General features: G+C 35.1%; 2 protein-coding genes across 3 annotated transcripts; one reads left to right on the top strand and one right to left on the bottom strand.

Moving 5' to 3' along the window:
• The first annotated feature begins 8684 nt into the window (after positions 1 to 8684).
• Positions 8685 to 10968, top strand: LOC120266500 (60S ribosomal protein L6-like). The gene is made up of 4 exons (XM_039274132.1): positions 8685 to 9020; positions 9134 to 9240; positions 10387 to 10568; positions 10661 to 10968. The coding sequence occupies exons 1-4, from the start codon at positions 8761 to 8763 to the stop codon at positions 10814 to 10816; spliced, it is 705 nt and encodes a 234-aa protein (XP_039130066.1). The 5' UTR covers positions 8685 to 8760; the 3' UTR covers positions 10817 to 10968.
• Positions 10969 to 11213: 245 nt separating this feature from the next.
• Positions 11214 to 14317, bottom strand: LOC120266499 (FT-interacting protein 1-like). Of its 2 annotated transcripts, XM_039274131.1 has the most exons (3): positions 14133 to 14317; positions 11742 to 13996; positions 11214 to 11663 (listed from the first exon to the last, which is right to left on the bottom strand). In XM_039274131.1, exons 2-3 carry the CDS (start codon positions 13817 to 13819, stop codon positions 11372 to 11374), a joined length of 2370 nt encoding a protein of 789 aa, XP_039130065.1. In that variant the 5' UTR covers positions 13820 to 13996; positions 14133 to 14317; the 3' UTR covers positions 11214 to 11371. The 2 variants fall into 2 exon arrangements, with proteins under 2 accessions (XP_039130065.1, XP_039130064.1); XM_039274130.1 differs by having other exon boundaries at positions 11742 to 14317.

Below are 14317 nucleotides of genomic sequence, written 5' to 3'. Positions count from 1 at the left end.
TTATATATATTATGTAAAATTGAGAATGCTTACATGCTGAGTTTTGCCAGACTAATGTTTTTTATTAAGTTTTGATGGCTGATGTTATATTTTGAATATTAATTTTTGGTTTTCTTTAAATAATACTTGGCTTTTGGTGGATTCGGGCTTTATTTCCTTCATTTGGTTTGCCGCTAACTCTTGAATGGAAATGATGGCATTATATGACAATGTCCAAGCATGGAGAACGATTTACAGTTTTTTTTTAATTATTTAAAAATAAATGACAAGTGACCTCTATTTAAGGAAGTCATAAACATGCATAGGTATGGAGTTAATATCTCAATACACATGTGTCATTACCATATGTGGGTATTGGGGTTTATTTCTGGATGCTCTTTAAAATGAACATCATACATAAGAAATATGATATTAATAGGTCAAGATACCGTTAGTTATGAAAATTACATTTATGAATTTCACTGTGTAGTAATTATGGGTTGAGATTTATAGAAGGCTTATGTTTAGCAAAAAAACAATGTTTTAAAATCAAACTCGGGGGTGTGATCCGAGAAGGCTCCTGGGTCACGGGTCATTGGTCAAACCGGGGTTGACCCGGTTATAAATAATATATATATATATATATTATATAATTGTAATTAAATATAGATATATAATATATATTATAATTGTTAAGAATTTCAAATTAATAATATAAGGTATAAAAGACATAATTTCTTTTGGTAATTTGTAGATACCAAAAAAAATTATAGGTATATATTTGATGGCTTATAAAAAAATAATGTAAAATGTAAAATCAGATTTAAGATTGATTCTAATAAATCCGATTTGATTCTCAAAAATTTAGTATTAATTGATATTTAATTAGATTATAGATACGAATATTTATGTTCATGTGTTCATGGAATTGAGAGGAGCATGAATTTTTATTTTTGAAAGATGGGAAATTTAAAAAGTTTATTATAAAATAAATTTATATTAAAAAAAATACAAAATTTTATTATAAAATAAATTTATATAGAAAGAAACTTTTTTTTTTTTTTTTGAAATTTGAACCAAAACCTCACTTTTGCTTGAAAAACATCTAACCACCTTAGCTGTGGTATGTTACAAATATTTAAAAATCTAACCAAATTAAAATAATATTTATTATTTATAAACCTGGGTTGACCCAACCTGTGACATGGCAGGGTCTGATTGAACCGAGTCCAATCGGCTAAGTCAACTCGGGTTTTAAAACATTGGAAAAATGAAATAAAGGTCACATGTATTATGGATAACAACCAGCAACACACACACAAACCCACAAATATATAAAGGTTACGTGTACTAAATAATCCCTAATAAGTATAATCTCAGTGTATATAGTTTTTTCTAATGTATATGACTTAGTATAAATTAGATTTTTACAAAACTATAATTACGATAATATATATCGAATTTAATAAATGTTGTACCTGCCCTATATTTAACCCTAATTTTTTTTTAATATTTTTGCATATTTGAGAGTTAGAATGGCAATTTGGTATTTTTCATATCCCTTCTTTTGGCCATACCCCCAACCATGCCTTGTCAATTCCAAGCCATGACTTGTCTTTTTAAAGCCATGCTTTTCCTTTCATTACCTCTTTGTTTTTCTCTTGGAGAAGGAGGCCTTGAGTGAAAATCCTTCCCTTGATAGATTGAAGCTTCATCTTTCCTTCCTCTTTCTATCTTGAAGCTAGCAAGGTAAACATCATATTCTTTCTTGTTTTCTCCTTGTTTTTTTCATCCTTGCTAGAGGAATCTAGTACTTGTGGTAAATGTGCATATTTGAGTCTTGATTCTTGCACTATCTTCTTGTTGTTGTGTAGAAAGTTATTGGAGTATGATTCCCTTGTTTGTTTTCCAAAAAATGTTGGAATCTTGTGTGAATCTTGTGCTTGTAATTTCGAGGATACTGTAGCACCAATGAGTTCTCCTTATTTTCTTGGTTTCTTTGGCTTAGTGGAAATCCTTGGTATTAGTTTTGAGCTAACCCTTGAGATTAGTTTTGGCCTCGTTGAGATTTGTTTTGCGTGCTTAATCTTAGGGGGCGTTTGGTTGTCAGGAGTGGATTTAGGGAAGAATGGGATATGAGTGGCATGAGGGGGAGTGGAGTAGGAGTGAGAATAAAGAATGTGTTTGGTTGATAAGGTTTGGAGAGTGTAATTTATTGGGAATGGGAAAAGTAAAGAAAGTAAATATGATAAAATGACACTTATGCCCTTTATGCAAAACAAATACTATTGTATATATAATAATGAGTTATTTTTAATTATATCTTTTAAAAATATTTAAAAAATGTAAATAATTAATTATCAAAAATAAATATTTAACTTTATAATACTATAATTTCATTCTAATTTTTTGGATTTAAGTAATAATATCATTAATTCGCTATTACCTAATGGTATTAATTACAAATTAAATTAAAAATAATTCCAATAAAAGAAGTTAACTATAACAATTATTTCTTTTGCACAAGAACAACAATGTAATAAAAAAATCAAAACAATTAAAAACACCTTGTAAAACATGATATATATATATATATGGGCATATTAGTCATTTTCATATTAAAGTTGCCCAATCCCTCCACAATCCCCCCAATTGTGTGGTGAGTGAGACTCACTCACATGGGTGAGTCTCACTCACTCCATAATCCCCCCTCACTCCCATTGATGTATACCCAAACAAGGGGTTATATCCAATTCTCCCTCACTCCCACTCCAATCTTGACATCCAAACACCCCCTTAGGGTTTTCCTTGGTGTTTCTATGGCTTACTCTTTTCTTGTTTGTGTGTGTGTGTGTGTGTGTGTGGTCATGGTTGGTTAGGTGGTGAGGGTTCGGCTTGAGGCAAGGAATCGACGCAAAAGAAACACTCTCACGGGCTATACTCGTCTAAGTTTGTGAGTGAGACTAATTAGCATAATTCTATTAGAAAAATACTAATAGCTATATATATATATATATTGTGCCTTAAGTAAAGCTTTATTGTTTTATACTTGTTTTATATCATGTTGAATGATAGTTATTATTGTTAAAGATCTTGAAGGTATTATTCGGTGTTTAAATATTCATGTTTGACTAGTAATTAAGACCCTTCAAAGAGTTTGCGAGATCTTTGCATTTATTTTTGAAGAGTATTGTGTTTCAAAGTGATTGTTTTGTGAAAATTGGGTTTCCTTGTGAAAATCTTTGATTTTGTGAAATATAAATTTGAAACTTATTCTGGGATGTTCAAAGATAAGGACTTCTCTGTTATTTCTTGTGCTGAGGTGTGTAACATGATTTGTGTTAAAAGCTTGAGTTTTGCTTGTGCTTTTAACATTTCCTTGTGGAAATGGTTGAGATGTTGTTGATTGATAATTATTGTTGGCTATTGTACTCAGTGTGGTGTTGTGCTTATTGTTGAGTTTGTATGGTGATACCCTACTGCAGTAGGCAGTCTCCACGGCCAGCCTGTTGAAGTGGCGTGGTAGACCGACTGATTACTAAGAGGGTCAGTTCAGGTGGGAGTGTAGAGTCTTGAATGAATATTCATCTGGTAGTAGGAGTCACCAACCGGTAAATTGATGGGTCACCGTTAAAGACATGAGTACCTTGATGGCTTTAAACCTAGCCGCGGTCACGGCAAAGGCTTGGAGAAGTTTCTAGATCACTTTATGATGGGTGAGTGTTGGGTGTTGTTTTATTTTGTGTTTGAGATTTATTCTCATTGTTTCTTTTGTAGTGTCATCTTGAATTGTGGTGAGCGGGCGAAGCCCAGCTGTCGCTCTTAGGAGGGCAGTCTCCCATAAATTCGATTTGGCACTAGTATTATGTTTACTTATTGTGAAACTCATGGTATTTACTTTGTTATACTTATAATTGAGAACTATTTTTGATTTACATGTTTATTGTGGAAGCTTTGCTTTATGATTAGTTTTTTCATAAATTGAAACTCTATATTCAGTATTTTTACACTTTGATATTCTAAAACCCTAATCGAGGTAGAATACCTTCAAATCATATTTCATGCTCTAAACTAGTTATTTTTATTTGTAACGTATCATATTGGGAGATTTATGTCATTATTGTGGTATATTCCTATTAGAGTTATGCTAACCACCTTTCACTGAGTATTGTTAGTTACTTACCCCGCTTTCCTCTCCCCAGCCTTTTGTAGGTAGTAGGTGCAGCTGTGTGATCACGTGCTGAACATTTACTACTGTCCTATCTTCTGTGTATCTTTTTAGTTCACGTATGTTTATTTTTTGCCATAGACATGTCGTTTGACTTATGGATCCACTAGAGTATAGCAAATCTTGTTGCATGGTTTTGTAGCTAAACAACTCTGAAACTCTTGGTGTATCAGCTATGTGCTGTTGTTATTGTTGCTTCCCTGTGCATTTGTGAACCTCTCTATTTCTGTTTATCGTTGTTGTTGTTGTTACTTCCATTGTGTATCAGTATACTTCTATATCTTGTAACAGTGTAAATATTGTTCTTTCCAGGTTGTTGCTTAGCCTTGCGGCGCTCCGAGGGTTGAGTGGCGGAGTGTCCCTCCTCGGGATCATCGTGGCAGTTGTCGCGTCCAGTGGGCCCACAGGTCGAGGCGTGACAATAAAGCTATTTAATTATTTTCTTGTTTTCTAAATAAATTATTTATCAAAATGACTATTGATTATCTTTATAAATTTCTAGTGATTAGGTTGTCAATTTACCCTGAATCTACGGAAAACTTGATTCCCCACCTCAACCAAGTTGGGATCAAGACCAAAGTATGGATATAATTTTCAATAGAGACCTGGGAGGCGGAATAGCCTCCTCATCCTAGCCTAGCCTCAAAATATATAATTTTAAATATTATATATATATATATATAGTGAGAGAAAGAGAGAGAAGATATGTCATGTGCCGACTTTGGTAGAACGTCACCAATAGGGAGCAGTAGTAGGGTACAATGCACAAAGAGAGACATAGACACAAATGGGTTCCGAAACGGGTAGTGGGTTTGTATTTTGGTTTTTATAAATTTCTTATAGGTGCTAGTAGAAATAGGATTTGAAGGTTTTGATTTTTATAAATCTTCCTGCATGTCCTAGTTGAAATAGGGTTGAATAGTTAGGATTAATTGAGTTACTGTTACGATCACGATTTGATGGTTTAGATTAAAAATTACTGAGCATCCAAAACCAAATCCGTTGGATTTGAATTGGATGGTCATTGTCCATCCAAAATCAAATCTAAACACACATATATATTCCACTTTTGACTGTGCTCGTAGATGAAGAATCTATGCTATATATATTATGTTATAAAATATGTGAATATAAAGTTAAAGAAACTTATATGTTTATTTAATTATCAAATTTTTAAACAAACATTATTAATTAAAAAGACTAAATAAAACCCTAGATTTGTATTATTTATGTTTTATTTTTCTCAGCTTGTTTGAAAGATTTATTTTAAATTATTAACAGAGAGATTTGTCAATAAAAAGTTAGAAACTTATTAATATTAAATAAATATATATTATTGAAAAATAATATATTTGATATACTTATATTAAGTATAAGAGAATGGATCCATGAATCATTATTCCAATATATTAATTAATTAAAAATTATAAATATTTTTCTCTTAAAAAAATAAAATTAAAGTTTTTAAGAAAAATAAATTTAGTGACTTGGAATTCTGAACCTAGGTAGTCTGCGTTAGATGTGGGGATAGGAAAATTTCATTTTTTTACCCAAGTTGTGGGATAGGGTCGGAGGACGGATTTGTGAATTCAAAGTCAAGATAGGAGATTATATCTCTTGATGAATCACCGTCTCAATGACAATGACAACTCTATTTAGTGACGTAGAAACTCAAAGACAATTTAACTTTAAGATAATAATCTAAACTTGTCACAAAAGAGTAATCGATGATAAAGCCAAAAATTCTTTGAAAATATGTTTCTCTTTACTGTGCGTTTGGTTCTTGGAATGAGAATGAGGGTAATGGGTTTAGAAATAGTGAAAGTAATGGAAATGAAAATAAAGTGATAGGATTGGTAATAAAAACTATGTTTGGTTGGAAGATAAGTTATTGGGAATAGAAAACAATGATGAAAAAAATATGGTCAAATTACGTTTATACCCTTTTAAGTAAAAAATTGATAATTATGTACGAAATAGTGAGTTATTTATAAACTATTTTAAAAATAATTATTAATTTCAATTAATATAATTAAATATTTAAAATAATATATAAACCTAATAATTTATTGATTTAATTAATATGTATTATGTAAATAATCTTTATACTTGTAAAATATGTATGACAGTTATTTTAATGACTAAAATTAAATTTTAAATTAAATATATCACTTTAATAATTAATTTAATTAATTTTTATAATTAACTGCAAAAATGATATGATTTTTTTGGTAGTTTTAAGTATTTTTTATTATACAATATTCATAATATTATTATTCTTTTTAATTTATTATAATTAAATGTTTAAATTAAACTTATAACATAATAATTGTTATGATAAATTATCTCACACTACTTTCAAATTGCAAAACACACACCTAGAAATCTTGAGTGATCTACATAAATTGTTTCTTCATTCGCAAGAGAAATAATAATATACAAAACAAAATATTCAACACACAATGGTTCAAAACCATCTCCACTTTGGGTCATTTGAATTTTCAGAAACAGGTTCAAGTTTCTTTAATAGAACATCATAACAAAGAATAATTGACTTCAAGACTGAGTGGAAATGCTGACTAACTGTTTCAGCGGATCGCATGAAGTTGAATTTAATTATTCTATTTTTGACATGGTGTGCCACAATATTCAAAAATATTGCAACCATATCCTCAACCATGATATTTCTTGTGCCTCGTAGGCCACCAGTGTGGGTCAGTATTTGACATAAATTATGAAAACACCTATGATCCATGCGTAGTTTATCAATGCAATTTATGTCACTTTCATATACAACTTGGTTCAAGTACTCCCATTGTCTATGTCTCCTAGTTGACGTTGACTCTATATCATACTGCACCATATTTTTTTTATTGTTGCGTTGTTTTTTTGCACATACGGCGGTCATGACATTTAAAATATAAAAGTGGCACAAGTACATTACGAAATAAAGTCAGAGCTGCGCAATCTCGTCCATATTTAAAAAAAAATAGTTACACATAGCAATTTTAGCAAATAGAACTAAAACTATACTAATCATACTCATATTATTAATATTGTTATTATGTTGAATAGATGGGGCATGGCAAGGAACTCATTTAATGACACACTAACAAAATTTTTTTTCTAAGGAATGTGACTAATAACATCATAATAAGTATATTTAATTTAAACTAAGCATCAAACAAATAGTTTTATATATGCACATATATTATACTTGTATAAAACCAATAACAAATAAAAATTCTATAAAATTTTTATTAAGCATGAATTTCATTAAAAATCAAGCAGGAGGAATATTTATTTAAGGAGAAAAAGTAATGTTATTTAATAAAGCAAATCATATTGAAATTACAACAAAAGTTCAATAGGCTTGCAGGAGATATGATCAAAGTTGCTTTCAATGCGCTATTATATTATATAGTACAAGTTTCAACTCATGTTAGTCAACATTTTCTCACAATTAAATGCTTACAAATTTGAGAAAGTGATGAGAAGCCGATAACTTTTTGACAAATGCTCACAAAGTTTAACAAAAGGAAATAAAAAGTTTGTGAAAAACCTGGAAGAAGCACGGATGGTGGAGTGGTGCGGAGAATAGACAATGGAGAAAGTAAGAAGCACGATGGTGCCGGTGTCTCTGCTTCAGAAAATGAAACTTGTGAGGATAAACAATAGAGAAAGGAAAGTTTGCAAAGGGTTCAAGAGTGGATTTTGCTAAAGAAGATGAATCATTTTTTTTTTTTTTTAATAAAAAAGGTATTTAAGACTTTTTAGTTGGGGGCAATGGTCATTATCCCCACTTTTGGGGGTAATGACCATTACTCTAGCTAATGGATTACCATTACCCTTCAATGGGTTTTCATGACTCATGATGGATACCCAAACATGGGTATCCATCACTGTATATAATGGTTCCTCCCAAGAGGGGAACCATTATCACAATCCAAACACACACTTAAAACAATCTAAATAGTACCATACTTTTTTGTGTGTTTCTATTTAAATGACTTAGCTTTATAAAATTACTTATGCTTAGTTTTTGTTACAGTACAATCACCCCGGATTTACGATATTAATGACAATAATATAATAAAATCACCTTTGATGTCTCCGTGGCTTACAATATGGTAAGCCAAGACCAACTTACGTGTTTAACTTCACGGAAAAACAAACTTGACTGCCTTGCTTGTGGAGTTGGGCATGAGTTTTTGTATCAAGACCAACCACATGAACCTAGTTAGAACTATACAAAATTAAGATATTCAGGTAAATTAACCTTTATCTTAAAATATTAATAATTGTTTACTTGCTCTTCAAAAGATTATGAAGTGGTATAATTTATATATTCGTATGATTATTTATATATATAAATATATATAACAGTTTAAGCTTATATGGTTTCCTCCAGCAAATCACTAACGTTCATCTGCCTCAAGATTAGCACTAATGTTACTATAAATCATCTGATCTAGGGTTTTCATTTCTTTCTCGTAGCCGCCCTCTCTTCGGTTCCCCCTTGCTCTTGGGATTAGGGTTTCCTCTCGGTCGGAATGGCACCGCCGTTGAACAAGCCGAGGACTGCCAGCCGGAATCCGGATCTCATCCGGGGCATTGGCAAGTTCTCGAAGTCTAAGATGTATCACAAGCGCGGGATCTGGGCAATTAAGGCGAAGAACGGCGGTGCATTGCCCAAGCACTCCCCAGCGCCGGCGGCGGAGAAGCCTGCCGAGAAACCACCCAAGTTTTACCCCGCTGATGATGTGAAGAAGCCCATCGCCAACCACCGGAAGCCTAAGCCTACCAAGCTCAGGTTTATAAGTGAATCCTTTGTTTGTTTGTCTTGCTCTTGATCCTAGATTTTTTTTTCCATTTTGGTTTTTCTTATGATTTTGATGGATATTGTGAAATTTTTGTGTGTTTTAGGGCTAGCATCACTCCTGGGACTGTGTTGATCCTGCTTGTTGGGAGGTTCATGGGAAAAAGAGTTGTTTTCTTGAAGCAGCTTCCTTCTGGGTTGCTTTTAGTTTCAGGTCAGTTTTCAGAGCTTGCTGGAAGGGATAGCATTGTTATATCCTGAAAACTCATTTGGTATATTGATGCGAAAAACTTTCCATTGTGATTCTTATAGTTTTGTCATTGCATTAGTTGGGTTTATTCATAATGTTGATTCAGTAAGATGGCTTCTTGGTATGCTATTTAGTTTGTGCATCATGTGTGGTAGGCACCAATTGCTTTGTGGATATTTAACATGGTAATGTTGATCCTGTATTGATGACTGGTTATCAGTTACATTTGTTTTGCAAGTGATTTGATGTGATTAAAAATGCTATTTTTTTTTTTTTTTGCTGTGTGTGTTTCTCTTGTTTGCAAATTTTGCATTATATTGTGATGATATCCTTGTGGTGCTCTCTGCTTTTACTTGTGTTTTGTGTAGAAGTTGGGGTATGCTGATGTGTTGAGATTTAGTGTTGTACATGCAACTTGCAATTGAATGTTAGCTTTTGGTTTTCGGCTATATAGCATTTCTCTTTAGTCAGAATTTGAAGTTTTTGAGCTTTGATTTCGATATTGGGTAACAGCTTGAGGATTAAATTTGTGCTTAACCTTGAAGGAAAATAATTAAATAATCGATTGTCATCTGTACTATTATTATTGAGAATTAGAAACAGGAATTATGATTATGGATTTAATTGGTAGCATGTTATTTTTTGGTTGTAATTGCTTGCTGATTTGAATAATAGCCTTATGTTAATGGATAGGGCATAACCTTAATCTGGGCATTGGACCTTTACACTTTCAGTTTGCGGAATATATTTGTTTATTTCAAACCATGATTTATACTTTCTGAAGATTTGCTTGTTTATTAGCTTGTTATACTGTTTCCTAATTAATATATTTTTTGTTGTAAAATGGCATGTCGATATTATCTTTATTGTTGCATGGACATAATTTATGGTATTCATTTGTTCATTGTATTTAACAAATAACAACTTTGATTATTCTGTGTCTTGCTAATGCTTGTTATGTTTATTGGCGCTTGTCATTGTTTTTTAGTGTTCATTTGATCACTGTATTTGACATCTTCAAATGTACCTTGTTTTGCTCAATTGAAAATACACATCTTTATAGGCTATCTTATTGGCACCATTTAATATCAAGTTATACATTTTGGCCAGGCCCCTTTAAGGTCAATGGTGTGCCTTTGCGTCGTGTCAATCAGTCTTATGTTATTGGGACATCGACCAAGGTGGATATTTCTGGAGTGAATGTTGACAAGTTTGATGATAAATATTTTAAGAAGGAAGCAAAGAAGAAGAAAAAGAAGACTGAAGGCGAGTTCTTTGAAACAGAAAAAGAGGTGTGTATGCTTGATTTATTTAGTTTTCATACACGTTTCTCTGCCATTATCCTCATTTTAATACTCCATCCTGTGTTTTTGCATGAATGTAGGACAAGAAAACACTTCCCCAGGAGAAGAAAGATGACCAAAAGGCTGTGGATGCTCCCTTGATCAAGGCTATTGAAGCTGTCCCAGACTTGAAGGCCTATCTTGGTGCTAGGTTTTCTCTTAGGTCAGGCATGAAGCCTCATGAACTTGTTTTCTAGATGTGGAACTACTTTCTTATATGTCCTTGCATTTGTCCCAAAGATTAGTTTGTGATGTTGGTTTTGAAACATTCAACGAGCCGAACTTGTTTTTGTTATATTTACTTTTCATTGAGAAGAATTCTGCCTAGTTGAGTCTCACAATTACTAGAGATGTGTTGTCATTTGAATCTTCATCCCAATTTGGAGATTTAATGTTTTCCAGTTATGAACTATAAACTGATTGATATGCACCAAATCCTCAGCATCTGTGAATCCAAATGAACGTACTTTGAATTTCTTTATAGAATTATCTGCCATTCATCTGCTTTACCTTTGTGTGTTGTCCTCTGTCTGTTTCATTATTAAAATTGGTCAAATAACATGAAATCAAATATGCAACATCCATTGACATTGAAGAAACATAGAAAACCAGTAGTTTAGTAATATGTCCATATCATAGATGACACAAAGATCATAACCACAAAAGAGACACACATACTCTTATGTACCACCAAAGTAATGAAATCAACTGACATACCAAATGAAACAAAAACCAGACAAGCAAAGTATTAATCAAAGCATGCTGTCAATCTTTGAAGGTAATCTCTTGAAGAAGTTACTGGGCACTGATGGCAGCTTGCTCCTAAACCTGGGGTGCCTCATGATAAACAATCCAGCCACCATGGCCACCACCCTGAACGGAGTCACATACAACACCACCGCGGCCACCAAACAAAACACCACAAACAACGATGTCGCTCTCGGATCCCTCCAGCTCAAAACGCCCTGTATTCTCTCCCCCTGCGTCGCCATGTCTCCCACCACAGTCTGTATTCTTCCGGCCACGCTCCTCAACCTATCATACCTGTACAACAGCATCAAACTTAAGAAATAGTCTAGTAGACTACGTACTACACGTAACGGATACTGAAATATGAAGTACCTCAGTCGAACAATGTCATGGCCTTTGGTTGTCGGAAAGGTATCAAACTCCTCATCTAGCTCATCCGGAGGTACCCCTTCCGCCCATGACAGCTTGATATCCATATGCGGCGGGTGCCTAGGCCGTCGCCGGTAATTCCAAACACCAATAACAAACATATACAAAAACACGGTCGGCAAAATCAATTCCGGGTACCAAACCAGAATCAAAAACAAAACATGCACCAACAAAGTAGTCACCGGATTCCTCCATCGACAAACATCATCGAACCACCGGCAAACTCCAATTACCCCAGAAAGCAATCCCATAATCCGAAAAAAGTTTGCCTTACTCCTCCTCATACTCCACAAATGCGAGTCCACATCCAACATATACTCCACCGTCTCCCGCCTCAACGGCGGCTCAGCCCGACCGAGCCTCGCCGCAACAATTGTCATCGCTTGAAACCTTAAACTATCCAACTGATTCACAGTAAAAGGATGAATATAATGCATCTTCGGCAACAACGGCCTCGAGTAAAGATGAATCATAGTAATGAACGAAAGACAAGTAAACCGCACAGCAAGATGAAGTTCTCCCATTTTCTTTACACCAGACGGTTGCAATACAATAAGCGGGTAAGCATGTGTGTAAATCCGATCAGTCTCAAGAGTCGACAACCTGATCCGAACTTTACCGATGCGCGCATCACGCACAGCCGCACCATTCGCAGCACCAAGATGACAATTATCGAACACACCAAGCGTTATCACAGTGCACGCGTCGAACACTTCCCAGGTATACTGCTCGTTCCACTTGGGACTCAACGAGTCAATGATCGTGCGTGTGCGCACCCACTTCTGTCCATACTTAGCCACGCAATACGCGTCCGTGGTGCTGCGCGTGTCGCGTGTCTTCATGGCTTGCAACCCCTGCGCGCTAAGTATCCCGAGCTCGAGCACGCCGATGGGTGCCTTCCAGAGCTGCCGTGCAGTCGGACGGTTGTCGGAGAGATACATGGTTGATTCATCCATAACATGGTAAGCACCCTCGAGACAAACGCGCAAGTGAACCCGACTTGAAAACTTCAACTCTTTTCTTCTATCCCCTTCCAACGCACCGAACCCAAACTTCTCCAGATTAAACCACTGTGAATGCACCGGTCTGTGATCCAACCTCTTTTCAAAGATCGTTAGTGGGAGTGTTATCCTGCTGAGAAGTTCATCTTTGGTTGCGCTCACTTTGTCTTCGATGGTAAGCACAAGGTGTTCGTCAAAAGGCTCAGCAGCTACAAACACTAGATCCTCATTCCAGAGTGGGCTTAGTGTGCGCGCAGTGCACGTCCGTGTCTTCAACACTTGGTTCCCAACTTGCGCCTTGACGAACACGTCCGGCACTCGGCTCCGGTCATTCGGCTGCACGTCTTGAGCTTCAATGACGTTCACTCTGAGATACCAGAGTTTTGGTGATACATAGACTTTTGAGCGAATGTTGTAGACACCTTCACCTTGCACTGATGTGGCATCTGTGTGCCATGCTTCTGGAAAGGCTTCATCTGCTTGTGTTCCTATCCACACTGCAAGCATCACTTCACCTCTGAGTTTCCCTTCACCGCGCCGTTCCTCCAAGCGATACCATTGCGGCGCTAATGGACTATCTGGTGGCACTCTCGTTGGAACTTCATTCAGGTCGAACACTACTTTGCCTACATAATCATCTCTTCCCACCATTTCTTTGTCTTTGATGAACACTTCTAGCACTGATGACTGAATTCTTTCCTTTGCGAATGCGAACACTTGCTTCCATTCTGGATTGGTCTTTTTCTCAAAGTGTCTAGTTTTGCCTTTGTAGTTGCCTAGTTTTACTTCGACGTAAGGGTCGATGCTTCCGGTGATGGCGTTCACCGGCAAGTCTTTGGCCTTCTCGACACGGACGTAGAGATAGTACATTTGCTCGACGAGGTCGTATGTGCTTGTCGGCCTGTCTCCGATACCGTATAGCCATCCTCCGCCTTTTGCTCCTCCCGGCCACCGTTCTCCGAGTTGTGGCTTTGTGTCTTTGAGCTTGTACTCATCTTGCTGTTGCTGCAACTGCTGCATCTTGATACTAAATGTGTGATGTTTCAGTGACAGTTATTTCAGTTGGTGGTGTCTTGTTATGAGGATTGAGTCTATGAAGGATTTGTTTGTTTTGGTGGTAATTCATGAGTCTCCTCCACCTCCAATTTCATCATGCAGTGTCTCCAATAATGCCTTCTTTGAAGGAGAAGATTGAAGCTTTGTTAAAGAAAAGAAGACACGGTGTTAATTAAGCTTCATCTGAAAGGGTTCTCATGTTTGGAATAAGAAAAAGTATTGATTGAGATTGCAAAAGCAAATTAAGATCTAAAGGTTTATTTTTAGAAAGCATTACAGGAGGAGGAGGGCCTTTGGCAAAGAAGCTTTTCCTCTTCTTCTTCTTCTTCTTCTTCTTCTTCACTTCACTTTATTCTGTTTGCATGGAACAGTGATTATATACTTCTTTGGCTTCTGATTCTGCATACCCTTATGTTCAACACAAGCAATTTGTTGTCAAGCTCATCATTTTCACATCTAATA

Source organism: Dioscorea cayenensis, chromosome 8, assembly GCF_009730915.1.
Source record: "Dioscorea cayenensis subsp. rotundata cultivar TDr96_F1 chromosome 8, TDr96_F1_v2_PseudoChromosome.rev07_lg8_w22 25.fasta, whole genome shotgun sequence".
Lineage (NCBI taxonomy): Eukaryota > Viridiplantae > Streptophyta > Magnoliopsida > Dioscoreales > Dioscoreaceae > Dioscorea > Dioscorea cayenensis.
Note: the sequence above shows the minus strand (reverse complement) of the source record. Positions and strands in the feature narration are given on the sequence as shown.

Excerpts from the sequence above, each read along its gene's own strand:
- LOC120266500 (XM_039274132.1), top strand. The coding sequence starts at position 8,761 with ATGGCACCGCCGTTGAACAAGCCGAGGACTGCCAGCCGGAATCCGGAT. Across the intron at positions 9,021-9,133 it reads CCTAAGCCTACCAAGCTCAG|GGCTAGCATCACTCCTGGGA; the intron begins GTTTATAAGTGA and ends TGTGTGTTTTAG. Across the intron at positions 10,569-10,660 it reads TCTTTGAAACAGAAAAAGAG|GACAAGAAAACACTTCCCCA; the intron begins GTGTGTATGCTT and ends GCATGAATGTAG.
- LOC120266499 (XM_039274130.1), bottom strand. The coding sequence starts at position 13,819 with ATGCAGCAGTTGCAGCAACAGCAAGATGAGTACAAGCTCAAAGACACA. Across the intron at positions 11,664-11,741 it reads CATGACATTGTTCGACTGAG|GTATGATAGGTTGAGGAGCG; the intron begins GTACTTCATATT and ends GCTGTTGTACAG.